Here is a 23,503-nt window from a genome sequence, read left to right as displayed (position 1 = left end):
TTCGATTGTGGAGAAGGCAAAATAGCGCAACAAAGTAGAATCACAGTCTAACATAACAGTCGCGACACTTACTGCTGTAAAAGTTGTTGCCGTTTGACAGATGGAGCGACACTAGCGCTCCAAGCGGCGGGTAAGGTGAACGTCAGACGCGTCGTAAGCATAATGTTTGTTTGCATCCATTTCCTACGTAATTTTCGAATTATTCGAGTTATTTTCTTGCCTCCAAGAGTTTGTTTAGCATCAGAAGGCAAATATGTTTCTATTAATGATTCTAAAATAAGCGCGAGTATGGACAAAAACCATGAATAGAGTGGCAAGCTACAACACATTCGTGAAGAAACACTTGCGACATTGGACAGAATTGCAGCTTACCACGTTGATGTCAAAAGAATATAAACACACAGATTCACATGTAAGAAGCACAGAGATGTACCTCTACATGCAAAAGCGATCGACAGCTCGTTTATCGTTCTGTAGGCCTACTGTGTGTGTCATTGTCACCACAAGTACGACCTTAATCTTTATATTATTCTAAGTGGGTCAAGCAACTGCCAAATAGTGGCAGAAATATGCTGAAAACATTATAATGAGCTGATTACATTACATTTCACGAAAAACCAAATATTTGAATAATTTTCAAACAATGTCTCTGTAGGCACCTTCCTTGTCCCGTAATAGTTTCGCTCGATCTGCACAATCTGACACTTCACAAGCTTTTGTAAGACACGAACAGCTGCACTTAATCTAACCACTTTATCGTCAAAGCACGTCTGTGGTAACGATTCGCACGAATCTTGCACTGATACATGGAGAGCTGAACTGGCTGCTTCTGTGTCATACGATTGTTCTACAGCTTTAGATTGACTGTCGAATCTTTCATCGTCAGTAGAAGTGGCTTATTTGGGATGTCAAACAGTGTGGGTACTGCATTCCACACGAGTTTGTTATTGTCTGCGTTCATGAACTGGTTTTCTTCGAAATGTAGCGGACAAAACCTAATATTATTATACAGGTAAACTGGGTCTTTCTTCATAAGGTCTTCTCGTCTGCTATTAACTAGCGATTTTCTGCTCCTAAAACGAAACATTTATCATTTATACACATATAGTTTGCAAGTGAATCCTGACTATACAATTTAGTAACGTGATGGTATATACCTCTCAGGATCCTTAGGAAACCTAAACAGCTGTGGTGTCTTCTTCCTGTTGCTGCTACAATTTATTGCGCTACAAACGCTCTCGATGGTAAAAATCATTGTATAAATAAAAAAAATAAACAATCACTATTTGCTTTCACGATCGCGCCGAACTCACAGTTCAACCTACCAGCCGCTTGGGGCGCTGCTGGCAACAAAATCGAGGCGAAGTGTCGCGACTGTTATGTTGGACTGTAGTAGAATCAAGTTCAACTTTTTGTGGCGTGAGAAAAGTTGCGCGTCTTAAATGGCGCCACCGAAAACTAGGAGTTCACACATGCAACTACAAAGCAACTGCAGTTCGCCATTAGCAGTGGCGATACTTTTGTTGCCTTAGTGAACCCGGCTTAAGTCACAGGAATAGCAGAAGTCGCATAAATAACGGAGGGATACAAGTTGTGAATTCATTAACTGCGACTCTTAACTGAGACAAAGTGCAGTTATCGAAAAGCGGCATTCACAGAAATCTCTCATATCGTAAAATCGCAGTTTAGTCAATCTAGGAAGCTGCAGGCATGAGGTCAGCCTAGCGAAACCGACCGGCACCAATATTTGCTATCTCTAGATACTGGCAACACTGGCCGCGCGCTCCAGCTCCTAAGATGACGTCGTTCTAAGGTAGACGTGACAGGAAGATCTGATGGTACTTGGTTGCGATCGCTAAAGTATTGCTCTAGTTGAATTGTGTTTTTGTTGCATAGTGAATTGTATAAACATAAACATGGCAGGAGAAGAAGGTTCGTGGCGCACAGCAGCGTTTCGTCAAAGTGTTGTTTCCAAAATGTAAGTTCCAAGCACGTGATAACTATTTCGAGAAAATTTAGTAACTTGCAGTATCGTAAAAGATTATTTCTTTGCAATTTATTTTTCGGTTTGAACTTTGCGCGTAAGGTTACATTCATTTAGTTTGCAAAACCGAAGTAACCTGGAGTGCTGGTTCCGTAATGTGTGTTTTGAAATTGGTCCATGATCCAGTCATGGCAGACAATTAAAGCACACTTTATTCTTACAGACTATATTATCAGTATTAGCAATTAGTTACATGAAGATTCAGTTTTTAACAGTTCATCGTCTATTCTGATAACAGCACGTTCGAAGGGAACAATTACAATATTCAGGAACGCGATGAATGCTCTTTCCGTAGCAACTGTTAGGATATTTTTATTCACCTGGAAAGTTTCGAGAGTTTTAAATGTGGGGGAACGTGATGGCCATTTTGTTCTTCAAGGTTTAAGTTCGTCAAATGATTATTGTCGGAGCATGTGAACTTACCTTTTTTGCCAATCATTATATGGAATTCACATATATCAGACTTAATCTATATTTTTTTCTGGATAAGCCTATTCTTCCACGAATGACAACTGTTATGTATAGATAATGCTGAGTTTTATACATTTGCCATAAAATTTTGGCGATTTTTACGTTGTCGAAGATGCATTGTAAAATCACAGGGAAATATTGCCTTTCATTTCTTTTTGGTGTATTCACAAGACTCGTTAATTCCAAACAGCAGATGTTTCTATAACATTGACCACATTGCTACACACAAGTATCAAATTTTGGAACTGTCGATTGGAAACTTAGGCCTGCAGCTCAACAAAGACATATCAGACCATTAGGTGTACTACGCAAATGACCTTCAGTCTAAACGGACAGGTAGATGTTCTTCTATCTGTTTAGCAATATGTTTGATGACGGTATTGTGTGCATTGTATTATGATTAAAAATCTTTTATCATTACGAGATGGTCCCAGACCTTTTAGTTTCTTTTCCAAGTTTCGTCTTAGTTTACTTTACTACTGATTGAATAATGTGAGGGATAGAGTACAGCTACGCCTACCCCACTCTGTCCCTCATTCTCCCCCCCCACCCCCCTCCTTTTTTCCCTTCTTTCTCCATTACTGAGCAATTTTCATGTCATACCACAACTGCAGTCTGACTCCAGTACAACTTATAAACTTCCACTCCCTGTACCTTATCCCTACTAACTGTAGAATCTTCCACTCCCTGTACCTTATCCCTACTAACTGTAGAATTTCAGTTGCTATGGGCAGGTATTGGTCTTTGCAACTGACAGGAAAAAAGTTTTGAATAGCTATGGACTTACATTTAATAAGCACTGCTTTACTTTTATACTGATAACACCCCGGTTGCGCTGTAGTGGGATACTTGGCTACAAACAACTAAGCACAACCGAAACAATCCTTCCTTCTCCATTTTGAAACTTAGTTGCCCAATTTTGGTACTGTGTGTCATACAAAGGCCCTCAGTGAGACAAGTGGAATAATAACAATATATTTTGTGTGGATGGTAGCTTAAGATGTGTGCTATTTGAGACACACACTCAAAGCAACCCAACACCCAAAGGGAAACAGCTCCAAGAACAGAGAGGAATAGGATTGACTTAAAAAGCAGTTTTCCTGTTGTACAGCCTTATATGTGCAGACTGGAAGTAAAGTCTAGGAACAGTTTGTAATTAATGACTCTGAAAGTACGATTTCAGCCTAACTTAAGCAAGCAAAAATTCTCAGCATCACTGTACAGATAAGATGAGCTGAATGTCAGCTATCAGGTAGCTGAGAGGAGATGTTGATTGTGGCTGTTCGCATAAACTGATATAGGATGTGAGTAGGAGATCAGTACTAAATGAGGAAATACGGAAGCGTCCGATCCCACACGTCTGCTTTGACCCATGACGTCACAAATATGGTGGAAACAAAAACAAACACACACACTTTCCACAAGAAGCCTAATGACACTAACGGGACAAGCGCAGGAAATGGGGTGTTTTGGGTGGGGGGCAAACTAAATATGAACAAATTTAGACGCCTTGCGTAGCTACAACGTGTAAGTGAAGACAGCCATGCATGAATACCCACCCACCTTCCCAGGGGTCGTAACCCCTGCAACCCATAGAAGATAAAGATGCTTCAGTAGCTGGTTAGTGTTTTTTGTCTTAAAAAAAAAAAAAAAAATCTCACGGGATAGAACGAACAGACCAGAAAGATAAATATAATAAACTAAAACAGAAATTCGAGGAAACAGATAATTAAAATAAGTAATAAGTGTTTTTAAATAAAAAAAAAATCTCACGAGATAGAACGAACAGATCAGAAAAGTAAATAAAATAAGAGAAAACAGAACTGGAGACAGCCACACTCAAACCAAACTCCGCGCCGTCATGACGTCACACACGACAACACCCTTACGTCACGGGTCAAAGCCGACGCGTTGGATCGGACGCTTCTGTCGACCCCTAAATGATGCAGAGAAGACAATACAAATTTATGTAGGAACAAAATGTGAATCTTGAAGTGCAGCATCCAGTGTGAGCAAGAAAATTAATCTTTCAATGGTCAGTACTGCTTTGTTGTTTATGTGATTTTAGCTTTCTGTGCCAGTAGCTGCAAGAAACAGTATCAGCATAGCAACATTCTCCCGACAATGTGGCCTGATCTGGGCCTTCTCAAGTAATTTGCTATATTCTCCAGTAGGCTATTTCTCATGTACACTTTGTTGCAGTCAGCTATATAACCAGTAATGTACATCCATCTCTGGAAACCACTGTGAAGTGCATGGCAGAGGGTGCTTACCATTGTACTAGTTATTAGGGCTACATTCCATTCATGTATTGACTGCAGGAAGAAAAACTGTTTATGCATCTGTGTGTGCTACAATTAATCTAATCTTGTTTTCATAATCCGTACAGGATCAGTATGGAGTGAGTTGTTATTTATTCATAGATTCATATTTTAAACTGGTTTTTGAAACTTCCCAAGTCTCTTTTCTTGTAATAGTATGCCTATATGTTAAAGTGTGCCATTTCCGTTCTTTCAGCATTGCTATGACACTTCCCCACTGGTCAAACAAACCTGCGACCATTCATGATGCTCTTCTCTGTATATGTTCGACATCTACTATTAGTACTACATGGGATAGGTCCAATATACTTCAGCAATACTGTAGGGAGAGTTACATGAGTGATTAGTAAGCAGTCTCCTTTGTAGGGTGATTGTTTCCTAGTATTCTACCTGTGAAACAAAGTCTGCCACCTGCTTTACCTATGTTTGGCTTACATGATCATTCTATTGCATATCCCAACAAACTGTCACACTAAGGTATGGTACCTCAGACACAAGAACGATGACTTGATCAGTGTTTAGAGAGAAGTTACAGAAAGATCACCGGGGAGAAATTAATAAAGCAGACAGTGTTAACTGAAAAAAATAACACTTTCATAAACGTATTTCAAGTTTTGTTTGGTGCTAAAACAAAATGGGGGAAAGTTGAACAGAAGCATTGATAACTGCTGGGATTACAGTATCAGACATTAGGTAGAGCTCTATGCAATTCAGAGAATAAGCAGTAGTCAAGATTTTTAACTCCAATACCACCACTATTGTTGACTCCACTCTATCATTAAAAGAGCAGAAATCGTATCCTATGCTAAAAAAAGCTCCCAGAATAAAGTAAAAGCTATTTGAGATTATTATTTAGCAAACAAACAAAACAAGTCATCTGAATGAAATTGAACTCCCTGAAAATACATCTGCCAGAAATGGTGACTCTTTCAAATTATTGCCCACAAAATTCAATGACTGCTTCCCCACATTACCTGCAAACATTGCACCGAGTAATAAACAATCTAACATGGTAGTGTGGACTGTAATTATGCAGACACTAGGTGCATCACAGACAGATACTAGTTTAAAAAAATACAACTCCTAAGGACCAACAGCTAAAAAGCAGTAATTCTGCTAGCAATGGTAGTGTTGCTAATAGGATATAAATGTCTTGTGCTGGCTGTGGTAGGTTTACCTTCAACCTCTTCATCTACATCTATACTCTGCAAACCACAGTGAGGTGTATGGCACATTACACTTCTGACTCATTGATACTTAATCATATGATACTATGGTTTTTTGTTTTATAAAGTGTCCAATGTTACATTTCTGAACATTCAAAGCAAGTTGCCAATCTTTGTACCACTTTGAAATCCTATCAAGATCTGGCCGAATATTTGAGCAGCTCTTTCCAGAGTGCTTCATTGCGGATAACTGCATCAGCTGCGAAAAGCCTGAGATTACTATTAATGTTGTCTACAATATGATCAACAGCCAGGGTCCCAACACACTTCCCCAAGGGGTATAAAGGACTGTTCGATAAAAGTCGTCTAATCAAATTGCATGTGGAACTGGATTCGTAAGTTCCTGTCGGGTAGGTCACAGTTCGTAGTAATTGACGGAAAGTCATTGATCACAATGGAAGTAATATTTGGTGGTCCCCAAGGAAGTGTTATAGGCCCTCTGCTGTTCCTGATCTACATAAATACGTAGGGGACAATCTGAGCAGCCCTCTTAGCTTTTTTGCAGGGTTATGCTGTCATTTACCATCTTGTAAAGTCATCACATGATCAAAATCAACTGCAAAGTGAATTCAAAAAGATACCTATATGATGCAAAAAGTGGCAATTGACTCTAAATAACGAAAAGTGTAAAGTTGTCCCCATAAATACTAAACGAAATCTGCTAAATTTTGGTTACACGATAAACCACACAAATCTAAAGTCTGTAAATTCAACTGAATAATCTGAGCAGCCCTCTTAGCTTTTTTGCAGGGTTATGCTGTCATTTACCATCTTGTAAAGTCATCACATGATCAAAATCAACTGCAAAGTGAATTCAAAAAGATACCTATATGATGCAAAAAGTGGCAATTGACTCTAAATAACGAAAAGTGTAAAGTTGTCCCCATAAATACTAAACGAAATCTGCTAAATTTTGGTTACACGATAAACCACACAAATCTAAAGTCTGTAAATTCAACTGAATAATTAGGGATCACAATTACAAATAACTTCAGTTGGGATGTTCACATGGACAACATTGTGGGTAAAGCAGACCAAAGACTGAGATTTATTTGTAGAACACTTATAAAATACAAGAGATCAACTAAAGAGACTACATACACCATTGCTGTGTGGTGTAGGATCTGCGTAAGATAGGAGTGTCGGAGGACGTCAAAAAATTTCAAAGAAGGGGAGCTTGTTTAGTATTATCATGAAACGGGAGAGAGTGCAACTGACATGATGCGTGAATTGTGGTGGCAATCATTAAAACAAAAATTCTTTTTGCTGCGGCAGAATCTTCTCATGAAATTTCAGTCGCTAACTTTCTCCTCCGAATATAAAAATATTATGTTGGCTCCCACCTACATAGTGAGAAATGATCATCATGATAAAATAAGATAAATCAAAGCTCACACAGAAAGATTTAAGTGCTCATTTTTCCTGCGCGCTGTTGGAGAGTGGAACTATGGAGAAATAGCTTGAAAGACACGTAAATGAAGTTTGCGTCTATGTCCTGAACTCGGTATGTAGTGAACCTGTGCCCCTTCAAACCCCGCTTGAAGCTGTGGCCGTCAGGATGCAGACGACACAGGAAATAACTGTCTGCAATGTATATCTCCCTCCAGATGGTGCAGTACCCCTGAACATATTGGCTGCACTGATTGATCAACTCCCTAAACCTTCCCTACTTTTGGGAGATTTTAACACCCATAACCCCTTGTGGGGTGGCACTTTGTTTATTGGACGAGGTAGAGATGTCGAAAATTTACTGTCCCACCTTGACCTCTGCCTCTTAAATACAGGTGCCCCCACACATTTGTGTGTGGCACATGGCACATATTCAGCCATTGATCTCTCGGTCTCCAGTCCTTGCCTTCTCCCATATATCCATTGGAGAGCTCATGACGACCTGTGAGACAGTGACCATTTCCCCATCTTCCTGTCACTACTCTGGCGTCATGTCTATGGATGTGTACCCAGATGGGCTTTAAACAAGGCAGACTGGGTAACCTTCACCTCTGCTGCCACTGTTGAATCTCCCGCACGTGGTGCCATCAGTGTTGTGGTTGAGCAGGTCACTACAACGGTCGTTTCTGCAGCGGAAAACGCGATCCCCTGTTCTTTAGGGTGCCCCCGACAAAAGACAGTCCCTTGGTGGTCGCTGGAAGGCGTTGAGGCAATTAAAGAGCTTCGGTGAGCTCTACAGCAACATAAGCTGCACCCTTCCCTAGAGCACCTAATAGCCTTTAAGTGGCTCCATGCCCGTGTTTGCCAGCTATAAAGCGACGGAAACAGTGTTGGGAGAGGTACGTGTCGACCATTGGATGCCATACGTCACCTTCCCTAGTCTGGACGAAGATCAGACATCTTTTTGCATACCAGACCCCAACAGATATCCTTGGTGTTAACACGAATGGCATGTTATGTACTGATGCAAACATGATTGCCGAGCAATTTGCTGTGCACTATACTTGAGCCTCTGCGTTGGAGGATTACTCCCCCCCCCCCCTCCCTCCCTCCCCCTCCTGAACAGCTTTTCGCACCCTCCAATGGCAGATGGAAAGGAAAGTCCTCTTGTTCACTACACTCCACAGTGAACCTTGTAAAGCCCCAATTACTGAGTGGAAGCTCCTCACTGCCCTTGCACATTGCCCCGACACAGCTCCTTGGCTGGATTGGATCCACAGTCAGATGATCAAACGTCTCTCGTCGGACTATAAGCGACATCTACTTGTCATCTTAAACCGGGTATGGTGCGATGGCATCTTTCCATCGCAATGGTGGGAGAACACCATCATTCTGGTGCTCAAACCCGGTAAGAACCCACTTGATGTGGATATCTATCAGCCTCACCAACATTCTTTGTCAGCTGCTAGAACATATGCTGTGTTGGAAATTGGGTTGGGTACTGGAGTCACATGGCCTACTGGCTCCGTGTCAGGGCAGCTTCCACCTGGATCGCTCTACCACTGATAATCTTGTGTCCCTTGAGTCTGCCATCCGAATAGCCTTTTGCAGGTACCAACACCTGGTTGCTGTCTTTTTTGACGTACGTAAAGCATAAGACACGACCTGGTGATATCATATCCATACCACATTGTATGAGTGGGGTCTCCAGGGCTTGCTCTTGATTTTCATCCAAAACTTCCTGTTGCTCCGTACTTTTCGTGGCATGTTGATGCCTTACATAAGTCCCTCCGTAATCAGGAGAATGGCGTTCTGCAGGACTTCGTATTGCGTGTGCCTCTATTTTTAGTGGCTATTAACGGTCTGGCAGTAGCTGTAGGGCCGTCGGTCTCACCTTCTCTGTATGCAGATGACTTCCGCATTTTATATTTCTCCTCCAGTACTGGTGTTGCTGAGCGGTGCTTACAGGGAGCCATTCACTAGTCGCAGCCATGGGCTCTAGCTCACAGCTTCCAGTTTTCAGCTGCAAAGTCGTGGGTCAAGCACTTCTGTCGGCATCATACCATTCATCTGGAACCAGAACTTTACCTTAATGACGATCCATTCACTGTAGTGGAGACATCGATTCTTAGGACTGGTTTTCGATGCCCGATTGACTTGGTTACCTGACCTTTTTCAGCTTCAGTGCAAGAGCTGGCAGCACCTCAATGCCTTCTGCTGCCTGAGCAACACCATGCTCGACGTTTCTGCAGCTCTCCAGAGCCCTTGTTCAATCCCACCTTGACCGTGGGAGTCTGGTTTGTGGTTCAGTGGTGCCCTCAGTGTTCGCCTAGCAACGGGAGCTTTTGGAACGAGTCCAGTGCCAAGTGTCCTGTTGGAGGCTGGAGTCCCTCCATTGCAGATTCGATGTGCACAACTGCTTGCCAGTTACGTTGCACACATTCATAGTTCACCTGCGCATCCAAATTACTGTCTCCTTTTCCCACCCACGGCAGTTCATCTCCTGCATTGGTGGTCCAGGTCAGGGCTCACGATTGCGGTTTGAGTCTGGTCCCTTCTCTCTGAACCAGAGTGCTTCCCTTTACCACCTCTCCTTGAGGTCCATTCACGTATACCTCCATGGTATAAACGTAGGCTGAAGCTTTGCTCTGATCTTTCACGTGGCGCTAAGGGCTCCGTTAACCCTGTGGCTCTCCGCTGTCTCTTCCTCTAGATTCTCGACACATACCGGGCCATGAAGTGGTTTACACCAATGGCTTGGTGGCAGATGGTCACGTTGGCTTTGCGTATGTTCATGGAAGACATATTGAACAGCTCTCCTTGCCCAATGGCTGCAGTGTTTTCACTGCAGAGCTGGCGGCCATATCTCCTGCTCTTGAGCACAACTTCTCATGCCCTGCCAAGTCATTTGTGTACTGACTCCTTGAGCAGCCTACAAGCTATCGACCAGTGCTACCCCTATCATTCTTTGGTAGCGACCATCCAGGAGTCCCTGTGTGCCCTGGAACGGTCTGGTCATTGTGTGGTGTTTGTGTGGACCCCTGGCCATGTCAGAATCCCAGGAAATGAACTTGCCAACAGGCTTGTGAAACAGGCTACACAGAAACCACTTCTGGAGATCAGCATTCTCATAACTGACCTGCAATCATTATTACACTGCAAGTTTTTTCAGCTTTGAGAGATGGAATGGCATAATCTCAGTATGCACAACAAACTGCGTGACATTAAGGAGACTACAAATGTGTGGAAGTCCTCCATTCGGGCCTCTCGCAGGGATTCTGTGGTTCTCCATTTGATCTAAGTTTTAGCACATGTCCTTTCTCCCTATGTGTCCTCCACCTGAGAGCTTTCAGGTTGGAGGTTTTAATGTGTTGCTGGCTTCTTTTTATTATGGTCAGCCAGCCATGGTAACCTGCTTTCTTGTTTTAATCTCTTCTCCCTGTTTCTTGGGTCTCTGTGGTTTTATTGTCCCCTTTTGTCCATTTAAGAGTTTGTTACCCTTCCGTTGTTCTTGTGGTTTTTCCTTTCCTTTCCTTTCTTTTGTTTTGTGTTGTAAGTCTCATTTGTCTTCTTGACGTAGCAGTTTGGTGCCTCCCCCCCCCCCCCCTCCCCCTCTTTTAAGCCAACCAATCAACCAGGACATGTTAAATGCTTTGGTCTGGCTTTCTCAATGGATTCTCCACACAGAGAGCTATACAAGATCTTACAAATGAAATGCTGACAGAGATAATCAAGAAAGTTATCCTCTGGGGTGTTCTATAGCCTTGCCAAAACCTCCGAATGTGTGAATCGCACAATTCTGCTTGGCAAACTAATGTGTTGTGGAATTAGTGGCATCACCCTTGCCTGTATGAAATCTTAACTTCCATGACAGAGAGCTTAAGACCTCATTAACAGACAGTATCTCCATCATGAAAATGACTTCAAAATGGGGTAACATAACATGTGGAGTGCCATATGGGTTGGTACTGGGCAGATTCTTGTTTCCGGTCGATATTTATGAGCTCCTAGTGATTTTAAAGGGCGGTTCAGTAACTGTCACATTTGCTGATGACACAAGCATATTAATCAAAGTCCCCAAGTCAATCCTAGTAGACACAGCTGAAATGGTAGCTGAAGACCTTTAGCATCAGAAGTAGATGTTAATGGCCGTACATTGAATGAAGTACAACATGTAAAATCCCTGTTCATCTTGTAGCTAAATCTTTTTAAGGATGTTGGAATTCGTACATTTACTCCTTAATGATTTTTGTTGCTGATACTGAAAATCTGTTCCAACTGGACTGCGACATACATAGTCACAAAACAAAACACAATGGTTATTTTCATGTAGACATTGCCCTCATGTCCAGGATTCAGAAGGGAGTTAAATGTACCCTGGTGGAAAGATGTTCAGTAAGCATCTGCCTTAACTTAGAACTAAAGCAAGAAATTTGGAATCCCTATCAGTTCACAAGAAAATTAAAAAAAATACCTCATTAGCCATTCTTTCTAACAATTAACTGAATATCAGAATTCTGTGACATGTAGCAGTGTTTGTTAATAAGCTGTATGTATTTGTAGACATAGAAATATCTTCTTTGAAAGATACCATTGTGATAGAGTAAATATTAAGCTACTTATCTAGTAGATAAACATCAGTTGTATGAAGCGGTTTATGACGTAATGGTTTAACTCCATTTTGCTTATTTTGGGAAATTGAACTTTTGTGAAATATTGTACAGAAAAATCAGGAAAGCCTAATGGAAGTATGCAGAAGGAGAATCAGTTTAATAAAGGATACCATTAATACTAGAGGATAAAGTAAGTGTAATAATATTAATATTATATCCATAATTATTATAAATTCTGCGAATATCGCTTTGAATTTAACAATACTTGAGCACAATCAAATGCAGTAATATTAACATTATAATCGTAATTGTCCATACATTACATGCATTTCAGTTTGAATTAACATAAAAATAAATCTGTCAGGTTTTCCCTCCAAAGTTTCTTTCATAGAATAAAAAAACAGATGGTGAATCGGAGGGATGCATGGTAACAAGTGTAACAATTCCTTTTTATTCAAATTACTAATTGGTCATATTTCATCATATAGTGGTTCCTGTTTTGTACTGATGAGGTGGACTGGGGTTCCCTATTTCCTTTTCATATGTCCAATGTGAAAGACGCTATATCAGCATTAAAAATTGTCTTGTAATGCATCTTTGTAGGTTCAGATCTTCTATACTGCAACCACAAAATTTGTAGTAAGGATACTGTACACATAAATTCATTAATTTTGCAGTTAACTACTGTCTTCTGCAACACTATCTTAATACATATCCTTCTCGCGTCATCTGTACCACTGTGTTTTCACACCAGCCTGATGGTGTGTAGATTGTTCTTCCTTTTACCCAGAAGAAATGAGCATTGTTTGGCATATACAAGTGCTACTTGTAGTAAAAATATGATCAAGAACATCAACTTGAAGTAGTGGATCTGTCACAAGTTTGGAACGGGAAAGTGCCATTTTAAAATTTCTATTTCGTCCAGTTAAGCCATTAATGTACATTATTTTGAGTTTACTGTTACTAGCTACTTCTTTTATGTATTTCACTATGTGTGATGAAACTTCCTGCAATACTCTTGGAGCTGTAATTTTGCCCCTTTCATACAAACATGGAAGAGGAGTCAATAGGTTATGAAAGCCAAGATTATAACAGTATAAATTGTATATGTAATGTGGCACTAACGTTAACTCTGGAAATCCCAGGGCACTTTTCAAATCAAATTTAAAAATGAAAACATATTGAGGGTTAGATTTTGGTAATTTCTGATGCACTTTCATTGGATTTCATGCAAATTTGGCCCTCCTTACATGTAATTTTTGTTGCACTTGTAATTATTTTTTGTTTTCATCTTTAGCGACCAATATCTGCATCTGGTAAATGCCACATGTTGTGCCTGTATTTCATCTTAGATTGAAATCGTGGTTGGAAATATTTCGATACAAAGCCTCTGCCATTGATTAAATGTTACCTTCAACATATTTTTCTTTATATAAATTGGACACAACTCAAATTTTCAATTCAGGACTCGAGTAACACCTATTATGGTTTTCTGTTCGAGAATAATATGACTGATGACATGAAAAAATTTTAATCTAGAAGTGAATATGACTAAATGTACCTTCTGGAGCTTTATTGGAAGGTTTATGAGGACTTCTTAAATCACCATCAGGCTCCTCTTCTTTCTTTGCTTCTTGTGTACATGAAGTCATTCTGCTATTGAAAGTTCAAAAAGTTTGCAGAAAATAGTTTACAGACTTTAACTGAATAATTCTGAACATGTAAGTAGTATTTGTTAATACAAGCCTTTGGAGGTTGAGGTTCACATCTTGTTCGTGGTCTTCTTGCTGCAGGAGATTCTGATGTTATTAGTCCACATAGGTAGAGATTTTGATAGTTAAAAAGATCCCATTTTCCAATAACTATCAAAAATTCTTTTCCTTATCTTCTTAAGTTATTTTTGAAGTATGTTGTAGTCTACAATGGCAATCAACATCTCAAAATATTTTGGCAGGAGCTGTTTTACCTTTTTGGGTACTGTATGCGTCACCTTGATTCCTTTTTACGAGGTGCATTCAAGTTCTAAGGCCTCAGATTTTTTTTCTAATCAACTACTCACCCGAAATCGATGAAACTGGCGTTACTTCTCGACATAATCGCCCTGCAGACGTACACATTTTTCACAACGCTGACGCCATGATTCCATGGCAGCGGCGAAGGCTTCTTTAGGAGTCTGTTTTGACCACTGGAAACTGGCTGAGGCAATAGCAGCACGGCTGGTGAATGTGCAGCCACGGAGAGTGTCTTTCATTGTTGGAAAAAGCCAAAAGTCACTAGAAGCCAGGTCAGGTGAGTAGGGAGCATGAGGAATCACTTCAAAGTTGTTATCACGAAGAAACTGTTGCGTAATGTTAGCTCGATGTGTGGGTGCGTTGTCTTGGTGAAACAGCACACGCGCAGCCCTTCCCGGACGTTTTTGTTGCAGTGCAGGAAGGAATTTGTTCTTCAAAACATTTTCGTATGATTTACCTGTTACCGTAGTGCCAGTTGGAACGCAATGAGTAAGGACTATGCCCTCGCTGTCCCAGAACATGGACACTATCATTTTTTCAGCACTGGCGGTTACCCGAAATTTTTTTGGTGGCGGTGAATCTGTGTGCTTCCATAGAGCTGACTGGCGCTTTGTTTCTGGATTGAAAAATGGCATCCACGTCTCATCCATTGTCACAACCGACGAAAAGAAAGTCCCATTCATGCTGTCGTTGCGCGTCAACAATGCTTGGCAACATGCCACACGGGCAGCCATGTGGTCGTCCGTCAGCATTCGTGGCACCCACCTGGATGACACTTTTCGCATTTTCAGGTCATCATGCAGGATTGTGTGCACAGAACCCACAGAAATGCCAACTCTGGAGGCGATCTGTTCAACAGTCATTTGGCAATCCCCCAAAACAATTCTCTCCATTTTCTCGATCGTGTCGTCAGACCGGCTTGTGCGAGCCCGAGGTTGTTTCGGTTTGTTGTCACACGATGTTCTGCCTTCATTAAACTGTCGCACCCACGAACACACTTTTGACACATCCATAACTCCATCACCACTTGTCTCCTTCAACTGTCGATGTATTTCAATTGGTTTCACACCACACAAATGCAGAAAACTAATGATTGCACGCTGTTCAAGTAAGGAAAACGTCGCCATTTTAAGTATTTAAAACAGTTCTCATTCTCGCCGCTGGCGGTGAAATTCCATCTGCCGTAAGGTGCTGCCATCTCTGGGACGTATTGACAATGAACGCGGCTTCATTTTAAAACAATGCGCATGTTTCCATCTCTTTCCAGTCCAGAGAAAAAAAATCGGAGGCCTTAGAACTTGAATGCACCTCGTAGTTTTATCTGCTGTCTTCCATCTTCTGTTTCTCATTAGACTCACTTTGAGATGGATGATATTCTGAAGCAAGATCTGAAATTTCTCCCTCTTTGTTCATGATTTCTGTAAGCTTATCTGAATTATTCAGATTAACATGAGTGGAAGCTCAAGACAGAAACCAGTAACAACTGCCAGATAATTAAGTTAATGGTTTGTATAACAATATTATAAAATAAAACTTATCTGAAAATGACGGAGACAATGTTATCATACAAAACTTACCTGAAAAAAGTTTAGACAATGTTATAATACAAAACTGGAGCTAGTCAGACTTACTTCACTTTGCCATAACATGTATCATATAACTCATTTCACAGTAGAACTTATGGTGCCATCTGTGATGCTAGTGTGCATACAAAGACATACATTATGTGGAATCCAAAAGACTGAAGTTTCCACTAAGGACATAGTAGTTAACATATTTTTGTCAGAATCTGACTTACACTGTTACACCATAAAGACCTTCAAATAATATAATAAAACTGAGGAGGCAGCAGCTTTCAGAGTAGGAACTTCCTTACTAATTGTATCAGTTATATTTAGGTGACATAAGCGTGAACATCACAAAGCATTGTAGTGATGGTTAATTAATACCGTTTACAGCTTAAGTTTCTATGACGTTTTCAATCTCATGAACACCTTAACTTGTTTTGCATTGTTAAAGCTTGTTGATGGAATCTGTACGGCTAGTGTTTCTTGTTTCCATTTGTTCTATGCCATGTTCTATGATTCAGTGGCCTCTTGTCCTTCCCAAGCACTGCAGCTATTCTGCTTCACATCTTTTAAACAGTTGTCCTATGATCTTGTCTATGACGGTGACTCTTCTGTGTTACAGAGATGAAGCAATTCAGAGATCTGGTATGCCAACAGCGAAGAACAGTGTTGAAATGGAGAACCATGTCTTTCAGAAAGCAAAAACAAAGGTAAGCAGTATGTAAGTAGAGTTACAGCATTGTCTCGTCGATGGTTGCAATTGAAAGACTACAAGTAATGTTATAAGTAATTATTGCTGTATGATCACTAACTCCTTCATGTGAAGATTGAAGTTTTTCCTTATAAAATATGGCTCACAAATTTTTAGCAAGTTAAAGATGTGCCATGCCCTACGAAATTCTTCTACTGATATTTCTTTGGAATTGATTCAGTGAAATAATGACCTTACTGTGAGTTACTGTGTCATTACTTGAGCAGAAGTGTAACTAATTGGAGTGGTAAGTTAAAAGATTATGGAAGGTGAAATTATTGGAAGAGGCTTGCATGCTAATAAAGGGAAATAGGACATGAAAATCATTTGTATGTGAATTAGAATGTGAGCAATTAAGTACATGCTTATTGTTAGGAAGGAAATGCCTACAGCAATGAAAAATGATTGAAGAACATAAGGCTGTGGGAAAGTTACATAAAAAATGGTAAATGAATAAAAAATATGATCAGTGGATGGATGAAAGCAAATGCATTAGTAGTGGTATGTGATCATCAGTGTGGAATAGAAGAAACTGCCACATCCTCCCACCTCTTTTTGTGTATATTATTGTTCTCGACTTTATACACTTTTGGTATGTCTCCTTGAATTCGTCACTTACTTTCCCTTTCCCTTTATCCTGCTCGATTCCCACTTTCCACAATTGCAGAAAATTACGGCTAAAGAAAAGAGGGACAGGTAGTGCAAGTGGTTACTTAAAAATGTTGTGGACAGTGAATTTAGCCTGACACTGCACTTTATGATTGAGTAGTTAAGCTTGGTTTCACTTTTTTGGATTTCTTCCACTGGAAACCTTTGTTGTGCATCAAAATCCCCAATGTGATAAAAAAATCTGAGTTGGCATAGTGCCTGGTAATCAAATTATTGTTCCAGTATTCTTTGCAACTTCTGACAACACGTATGTTTAGCTCCAGAACAAGAACTTCTACTCTCAGTTAAAGGAACAACAGTACAGCTTCTTCCAGAAACAAATTTCTTCTTTATCTCTTTCACTGCTTTTAGCTGCCATGACACATAGGAGCAGAAGAGGAGTTGGCAGCCATAGGATCCATAGCCCACAGTCTGTGGCTCCTTCAGTTACAGCTACATACCAAATGTCTTGTTAAATAGTATCTAACATTCATGAAGCTGTTACAGAAGAATGTACTATAAGAAAAGACAGGCGGGTGCTTTGTTTGATGGACTTGTCTGTATTTGATTTTTATCTATGAGTTACTTAAAAGGCAAAAGGCATAAAATAACTCTAAAAGTGTAACCCAACCGATTCAGAACATGCACTGGAGTATTTAAAGAATCGATATGGCAGTTCTATGTGCAGTGAGTTTGAATATGATTTCACAAGTAAAAAAGGGTGCAAGGTGACAATTTTTAAAAATATTTTCAGGTTTTAAATAATTGTGTGTTTCTGTGGATAAATGGGCATAATACTGGCATGGATGCATTGTATCTTACACTTTTTTTTTTAATCAGTCAGTAAGCACATTACCTAACAAGTGAAGGATGGTCTCATGGCTTTGTGGCAAACGGTCAGTGCACCTGCAACTAGAAAACTTCTTAGCCACTCTGTACAGGTGTTGATCATTTGGCTACTAGGAAGTCAGGCCTATGTGACATACATTCCCAAGAAACATTTTTGATTGTAGAAAAATTGTACAATACTAATTTGTGACAGCGTCTAACAGAAATATATTTGTAGTCGGAAAATACATGCAACCCATATATGTTTATGGAAGCTCCAGCCTGCCAGTATCCATACAGTCCATTCTATCCAAATTTTATTTCAGATACCCAGATGATGATTAGAGTACAATAATGGTACTAATGAGGAAAGTGTTTTTTTGTGCAAATCTCTTGGCTTTATTGAGCCAGATGGTCCAGTTGTCGAGACACTGGACGTGCATTTGGGAGGTGCAGAATCCAGTTCCTCATCTGACCATTCAGATTCTGGTTATCTGTGTCTTCCCTGAAGTCCTAAATCGATGATTTAGAATAACTGATAGAAATAGGAACACTAAATGTGCAAATAGAGTATTGAATGCAAAACGGCCAAAACTAGATGTTTTCAGGAATTTAAAAATGGTTTTATCAAACTTTTTTTAGTGTGGCTTTGCAATCTAATAATAAAAATGGTAAAATTGTTATTTTTAAAAAACTGCTTAAAAAGTAAGGTGTGTCTTATAGTCCGTAGCGTCTTATAGTCCATAAAACACACTACTTCCAACTCACAGTTACAGGATTGGAGGGAGTTGAAATTGCCGATTTTAACTATTTTTACAGCAAGTGCATGTGTGTATAAATTTCGTGTTAACCTGTCTCATAGTACTTTTTGACTGATGTAACTTTTCTGATGAGGAAACCTAATACAAAATTTAAAGGTTTGTGTAAGTTTCTGAGTCTTTGTACTTGACTCAAAGCTCATGTTAATACAGTGAAACCTCTATATAACATTTTTCAAGGGACTACAAATTCTGAACACTCTATAGAGGAAAACATTATAAAGAGGAAGGCGTCCAAATAATAATTATAGGGCATTACTGAAGATCAGGATACCACTAATCAGCTTTGACAAATGGTGCCATAGATAACGTTTTAAATTTTCACAACATATGATATTCATTGCAAATGATCAATGTATCAACTGATTAGTTTTTTTAATTAAAACATGGGGCTCGGTAGGTGGATGGGTGAAAGTAAATGAATCAGTTTGTACAGTAAAAAGTTATAACAGATTCTTAAGATTGACATCATTCTCCAAAGCTGACAGGTGGTATCCCATTCTTCAGTTGACCCAATTATAGAATATGAGCCAAATTTTGTTTATGATATACTGAACATATTACATGAAAACACAGTAAATGGGACAGATTAAAAAAGAATTAGTTACAAAAAAATTACTTCAATAATTAAATTATCAAATGGAACTTAAATTTGCACAAAACTCTAGGAACCTAAGCAATCTGAAAATAACATACCTATGATTTTTTAAAATATTCAAGCAGGCTTGCTTGTTTTCTGTTTCTCCTAGACTCTATGGCAATCATTTCATGCTCCAAATGAGCAAGTTGAACTACTGTTCTGTCCTCAAGTCTATGGGCCATCATGTACCTCCTGAATGTTTCAAAGGCTTCAGCTGCCTTAGTATATGAGGGCACAGGGTCATCTTCCTTGTCACTGTCACTTTCACTACCACTGTTACTCTCCAAGCTTCTCTCTGCAGTCAGTTCCTCAATACTTTGTACTCCTGTGGTTGCCACGTTGTCATCCACAGCCATAAAGTCCTCAAAAGTGACAGAATCACTGCCTATTAATTGGTGAAACTCTTGCAAATCACTTGCAACTTCTTCCACAGGAGCTGCCATCTCATTCTCACAGAATCCCGCTTTTGTGAAACAGTTTTTAATAGTTTCAGCACTTACTTCCCTCCACGAGTACGTAATTAAATTTATTGCCTGTAAAATGTTCAGTTTCAGTTGTGAGCTTTGCTGACTTCCCGGTTTTGTTTGGTCCATCAAATTCAAGGCCTTTTTTACAAGGGCTGTCCTATATTCAACCTTATGCCCAAGTCCAAAGATTGCTGACGGCTTGTGTAGTTGGGTGGCAGGAAAATTACTTTAACATTTCTCAGAAAGGGTACGTCTGGTGGAGGTGCCGCACATCTATCCACAAACAGCAGCACTTTTCTTGCAGCACTCCCCATTTTGGCGTCAAATTCTCTTAGAAAACGTAAAAATATTTCACTCGTCATCCATGCCTTGGCATTGTTTGTATATTTGCATGGAAACGTGGAAATGTTTTTGAAGCATCTCGGATTTTTTGGCTTCCCGATAACCAAAGGTTTCAGTTTTTCACTGCCATCAGCGTTTGTACACAACAAAACGGTAAGGCGTTCCTTGCTCTTCTTACCGCCATGGCAATTTTCCCCACGAAAAGTAAATGTCTTATCCGGCATTAAATTGAAAAACATGCCGGTTTCGTCAGCATTATAAATGTCACGCAGTTTGTAGCCCTGTACCAGATTAGGGAGAGTCTGTATCCACTGAGCTACAGTTGGTTCGTCCACACTTTTACTTTCTCCACATTCCGATTTGTACACAACACCATGACGCTGTCGAAATTTATCAATCCATCCATTGGACGCCTTAAAATTGTCCATTCCTAACTGAAGTGATATTTGAAGTGCCTTCTCCTTCAAAATAGTTCTGTTTATAGGAATGTTTGCAGCACGTGCTTGCCGAAACCAAGTTAATGAAACTTTCTCCATTTCGTCGTAAGTCTATTGTTTGAAACGCATACGTTTCGAATTTCCACAATTCTCAAACCCTTCCATTATCGACGATCTGTTTTTCATAATAGTGTTGAGTGTTGAAGGGGCCAGTCGCAATTGCTTCGCTAGCTCCACGTGACTCACGCCAGGAGATGCCTCCACTTTTTTAATAATAGAAACCTTCTCTTCCAGAGAAATATTCTTCCGCTTTTCACCCATGTCCACTGATGAAAGCTTTAAAAAAACGTTATATCGAAGACACACACACTTACTAGGCACACAAACTGTTTGCTGCTCAGCTCACACAACACGCTACAGTACTAAGTACTAATACAAAGCATCGACTGAAATGGCGCCAAAAAGATCGCAAGCAGAATGTGCGTCACCTGTCACGTGACCGGGTTTTGCCGCTGACATGTGAAATATGCTGAGCGCGGGCTTTCCGAGCCAGTGCAAACTGTGAAACCATATAACGGAAAACGATGCGTCTACATCCAGTCACTTAAACGTTATAAAGAGGTAATAATTGACCAGGGTTCCAAAAATATGAGCGTTACATGGAGGAAACTGTAATATAGAGGAAACGCAGTAAAGAGGAAAATTGAACATTGTTTATATGGGCTTTTAGTCGGGACCGAAAAACACGGACGTAACATAGAGGAAAACATTATATGGAGGAACGTTATAAAGAGGTTTCACTGTACCATACCTAAGTGACATGAGGGTCAGGCTTCTGGAGACCTGGAGCACACTGAAGTAACTTAGTCACACGCATTGGAGACCAGGGTGACATGCCTGCTCCAATATTACAAAGCTTTAGAGCACTTTATTAGTGGTTTGTAAAATTTTGTATGAGCTCTGCAATTATGTGACACTAACAGGCGAGTTCTAGGTGACACTGTTGGTTGCTCTGAGGTTCTCTTGTGCCAGTTCACAAGATCGATTTACCAAACTTATTTTGTCATTAGTTGTCAAAACAGTGGAAAGTCTGGGATGGAATAACAATAATATGAAAAGATTTGATGTTACTCACATCATAGATTGGGCTCTGAGTGGGAGACAGGCACTTTGGAAAGACAGCTAAATATTGTGTAGGAAAGACACAGCTAAATATTGTGTAATTGTGTAGCTATCATACTAAGTCCTTTGTCAGACATAGACAAAACAAAAACAACAACAACAACAACACACACACACACACACACACACACACACACACACACACACACACACAGAGAGAGAGAGAGAGAGAGAGAGAGAGAGAGAGAGAGAGTTGTCTGTAGGTGCAGTTGCAGTTGGGCCTTAATGTCCAGAAATGACTCTGTGTGTGTGTGTGTGTGTGTGTGTGTGTGTGTGTGTGTGTCATTTTGTCTACGTCTGATGAAGGACTTAGTCTGATAAATTGTAGCTAGAAGTGCCTTTTTGATGTGCCAGTCATCTACTCAATGATGAGATGAGTAGTGTCTATCCTTTTCATATTGTTGTCACCAGTAGTTACGCTTGACACAGTTATGTGTAATCTGGAGCTTGCTGGGGCAAAGGAGAAACATGCTTGATGCAAAATTCCTTGTCTAGCAGACTCTCTTGAGTGCTGTTAGAGCTATACAATGCATCTTTCCAGCTGATAAGTATTTGCTATAATCTTCTGTGTACAAAGACTTTGTACAGAAAGTATCTTTCTGCTGGGTCCCAGGGCACGAGACCTCAAGGAAACAAATTAGCAGATGTGCCAGTCAGTGAATATGCATGGGAAAATCCTGCACCTCATTGTGCCTCCTCCCTATGATCTACAGTTTCTATTTGCTGTAAGAACCACAGTCAAGACAGCAGAAATAGACTCAAAGTGACAGACAGTAAGCTGCAATTGGATAAGTCTCCCCCACGGGGCTTGCAGCTCTTTGCGAGTACGTGCACGGCAAGCATTGCACTCCAAGCTTTTGCAGTACTTCTTCCTTTCACATATTGCAATTTTATTCTCTGACTGTGTCTTTTTTAGAACTTATCCTGTATGGCAGATTCCATGCTGTCTAACTTATTCATAGGATGTAGATTATGGTTTTTCCCTTTATTCTACACCACACATTTCGGTTACTTATGTTTGGTTCTCACATGTGGGTTTGACCTCCACCTCTCCAAACAAAATTTACAGAAGAATTTTTTACAGAAATGTGTGCTGTGTGGGGAAGGAAGCACAACAACCATCCCATATGGGGGATCATCAGATACCTGTACAGTGGTAGCATCCTGACCATGTAGGTATCAAACTATTAATGCTTGAGCTGTCACTTCCTCTCGCATGCTGAGGAGTAGGTGCCTGTCCGTTTGGGGGAACTGGGTCTGCAGGCTCTGGTCATCAAGCCAGATGGCCTCTGGCTGGGTGGCACATAGGGGAAGAGCCCTTGTTCAGGCTAGGTGGTACTGTGGTGGATATCTGGTGTCATGAAAAGACCGGCTTTATCACTCAGTGACTGTGAGCCTCTGGCAGTCCCTTCATACAACAGCAATAGTGCAGTCTATGATGTAGCTAAGAATTTACCCTCCTAGGTCACACCACGGAAGGAAAACAAGACCAAGTGGTTTGCAGACACTTGCTTCCCTCAGTTCCTGGTTTGCATCGGAACAGGGGGAAGACCCTTTCTTTCTACTAAGCCAAGTTTCGTTGCGGAGAATATTGAAAACGTATTTGATGAAATTTTTTTTTTTCCCCCCCCCCTAGTAGATTACAAAGTGGTTCCATCATAATCGAGAAGACAAATCCTACCCAATCTTGGGAATTACTGCCTTGTAAACAACTTGCTGACATACTGCAGTATTACCATAACATTC

At 40.3% G+C, this 23,503-nt stretch overlaps 1 protein-coding gene across 3 annotated transcripts in view; it reads left to right on the top strand.

Annotated features, from left to right (window-relative positions):
• Positions 1 to 1,791: 1,791 nt before the first annotated feature.
• The window catches only part of LOC124612463 (mediator of RNA polymerase II transcription subunit 15), a 153,259-nt gene continuing 131,547 nt past the window's right edge, over positions 1,792 to 23,503 (top strand). For 2 of the 3 annotated variants that reach the window (XM_047140691.1, XM_047140690.1), the window contains exons 1-2: positions 1,792 to 1,978; positions 16,267 to 16,354. In XM_047140691.1, coding sequence (XP_046996647.1) covers positions 1,917 to 1,978; positions 16,267 to 16,354 — 150 coding nt within the window. In that variant the 5' untranslated portion in view covers positions 1,792 to 1,916. The remainder of the gene's footprint in view (positions 1,979 to 16,266; positions 16,355 to 23,503) is intronic. The other variant, XM_047140692.1, reaches the window with a different exon arrangement.

The sequence above is a fragment of the Schistocerca americana genome, chromosome 4 (assembly GCF_021461395.2).
Source record: "Schistocerca americana isolate TAMUIC-IGC-003095 chromosome 4, iqSchAmer2.1, whole genome shotgun sequence".
In the NCBI taxonomy this organism is placed as follows: domain Eukaryota; kingdom Metazoa; phylum Arthropoda; class Insecta; order Orthoptera; family Acrididae; genus Schistocerca; species Schistocerca americana.
Note: the sequence above shows the minus strand (reverse complement) of the source record. Positions and strands in the feature narration are given on the sequence as shown.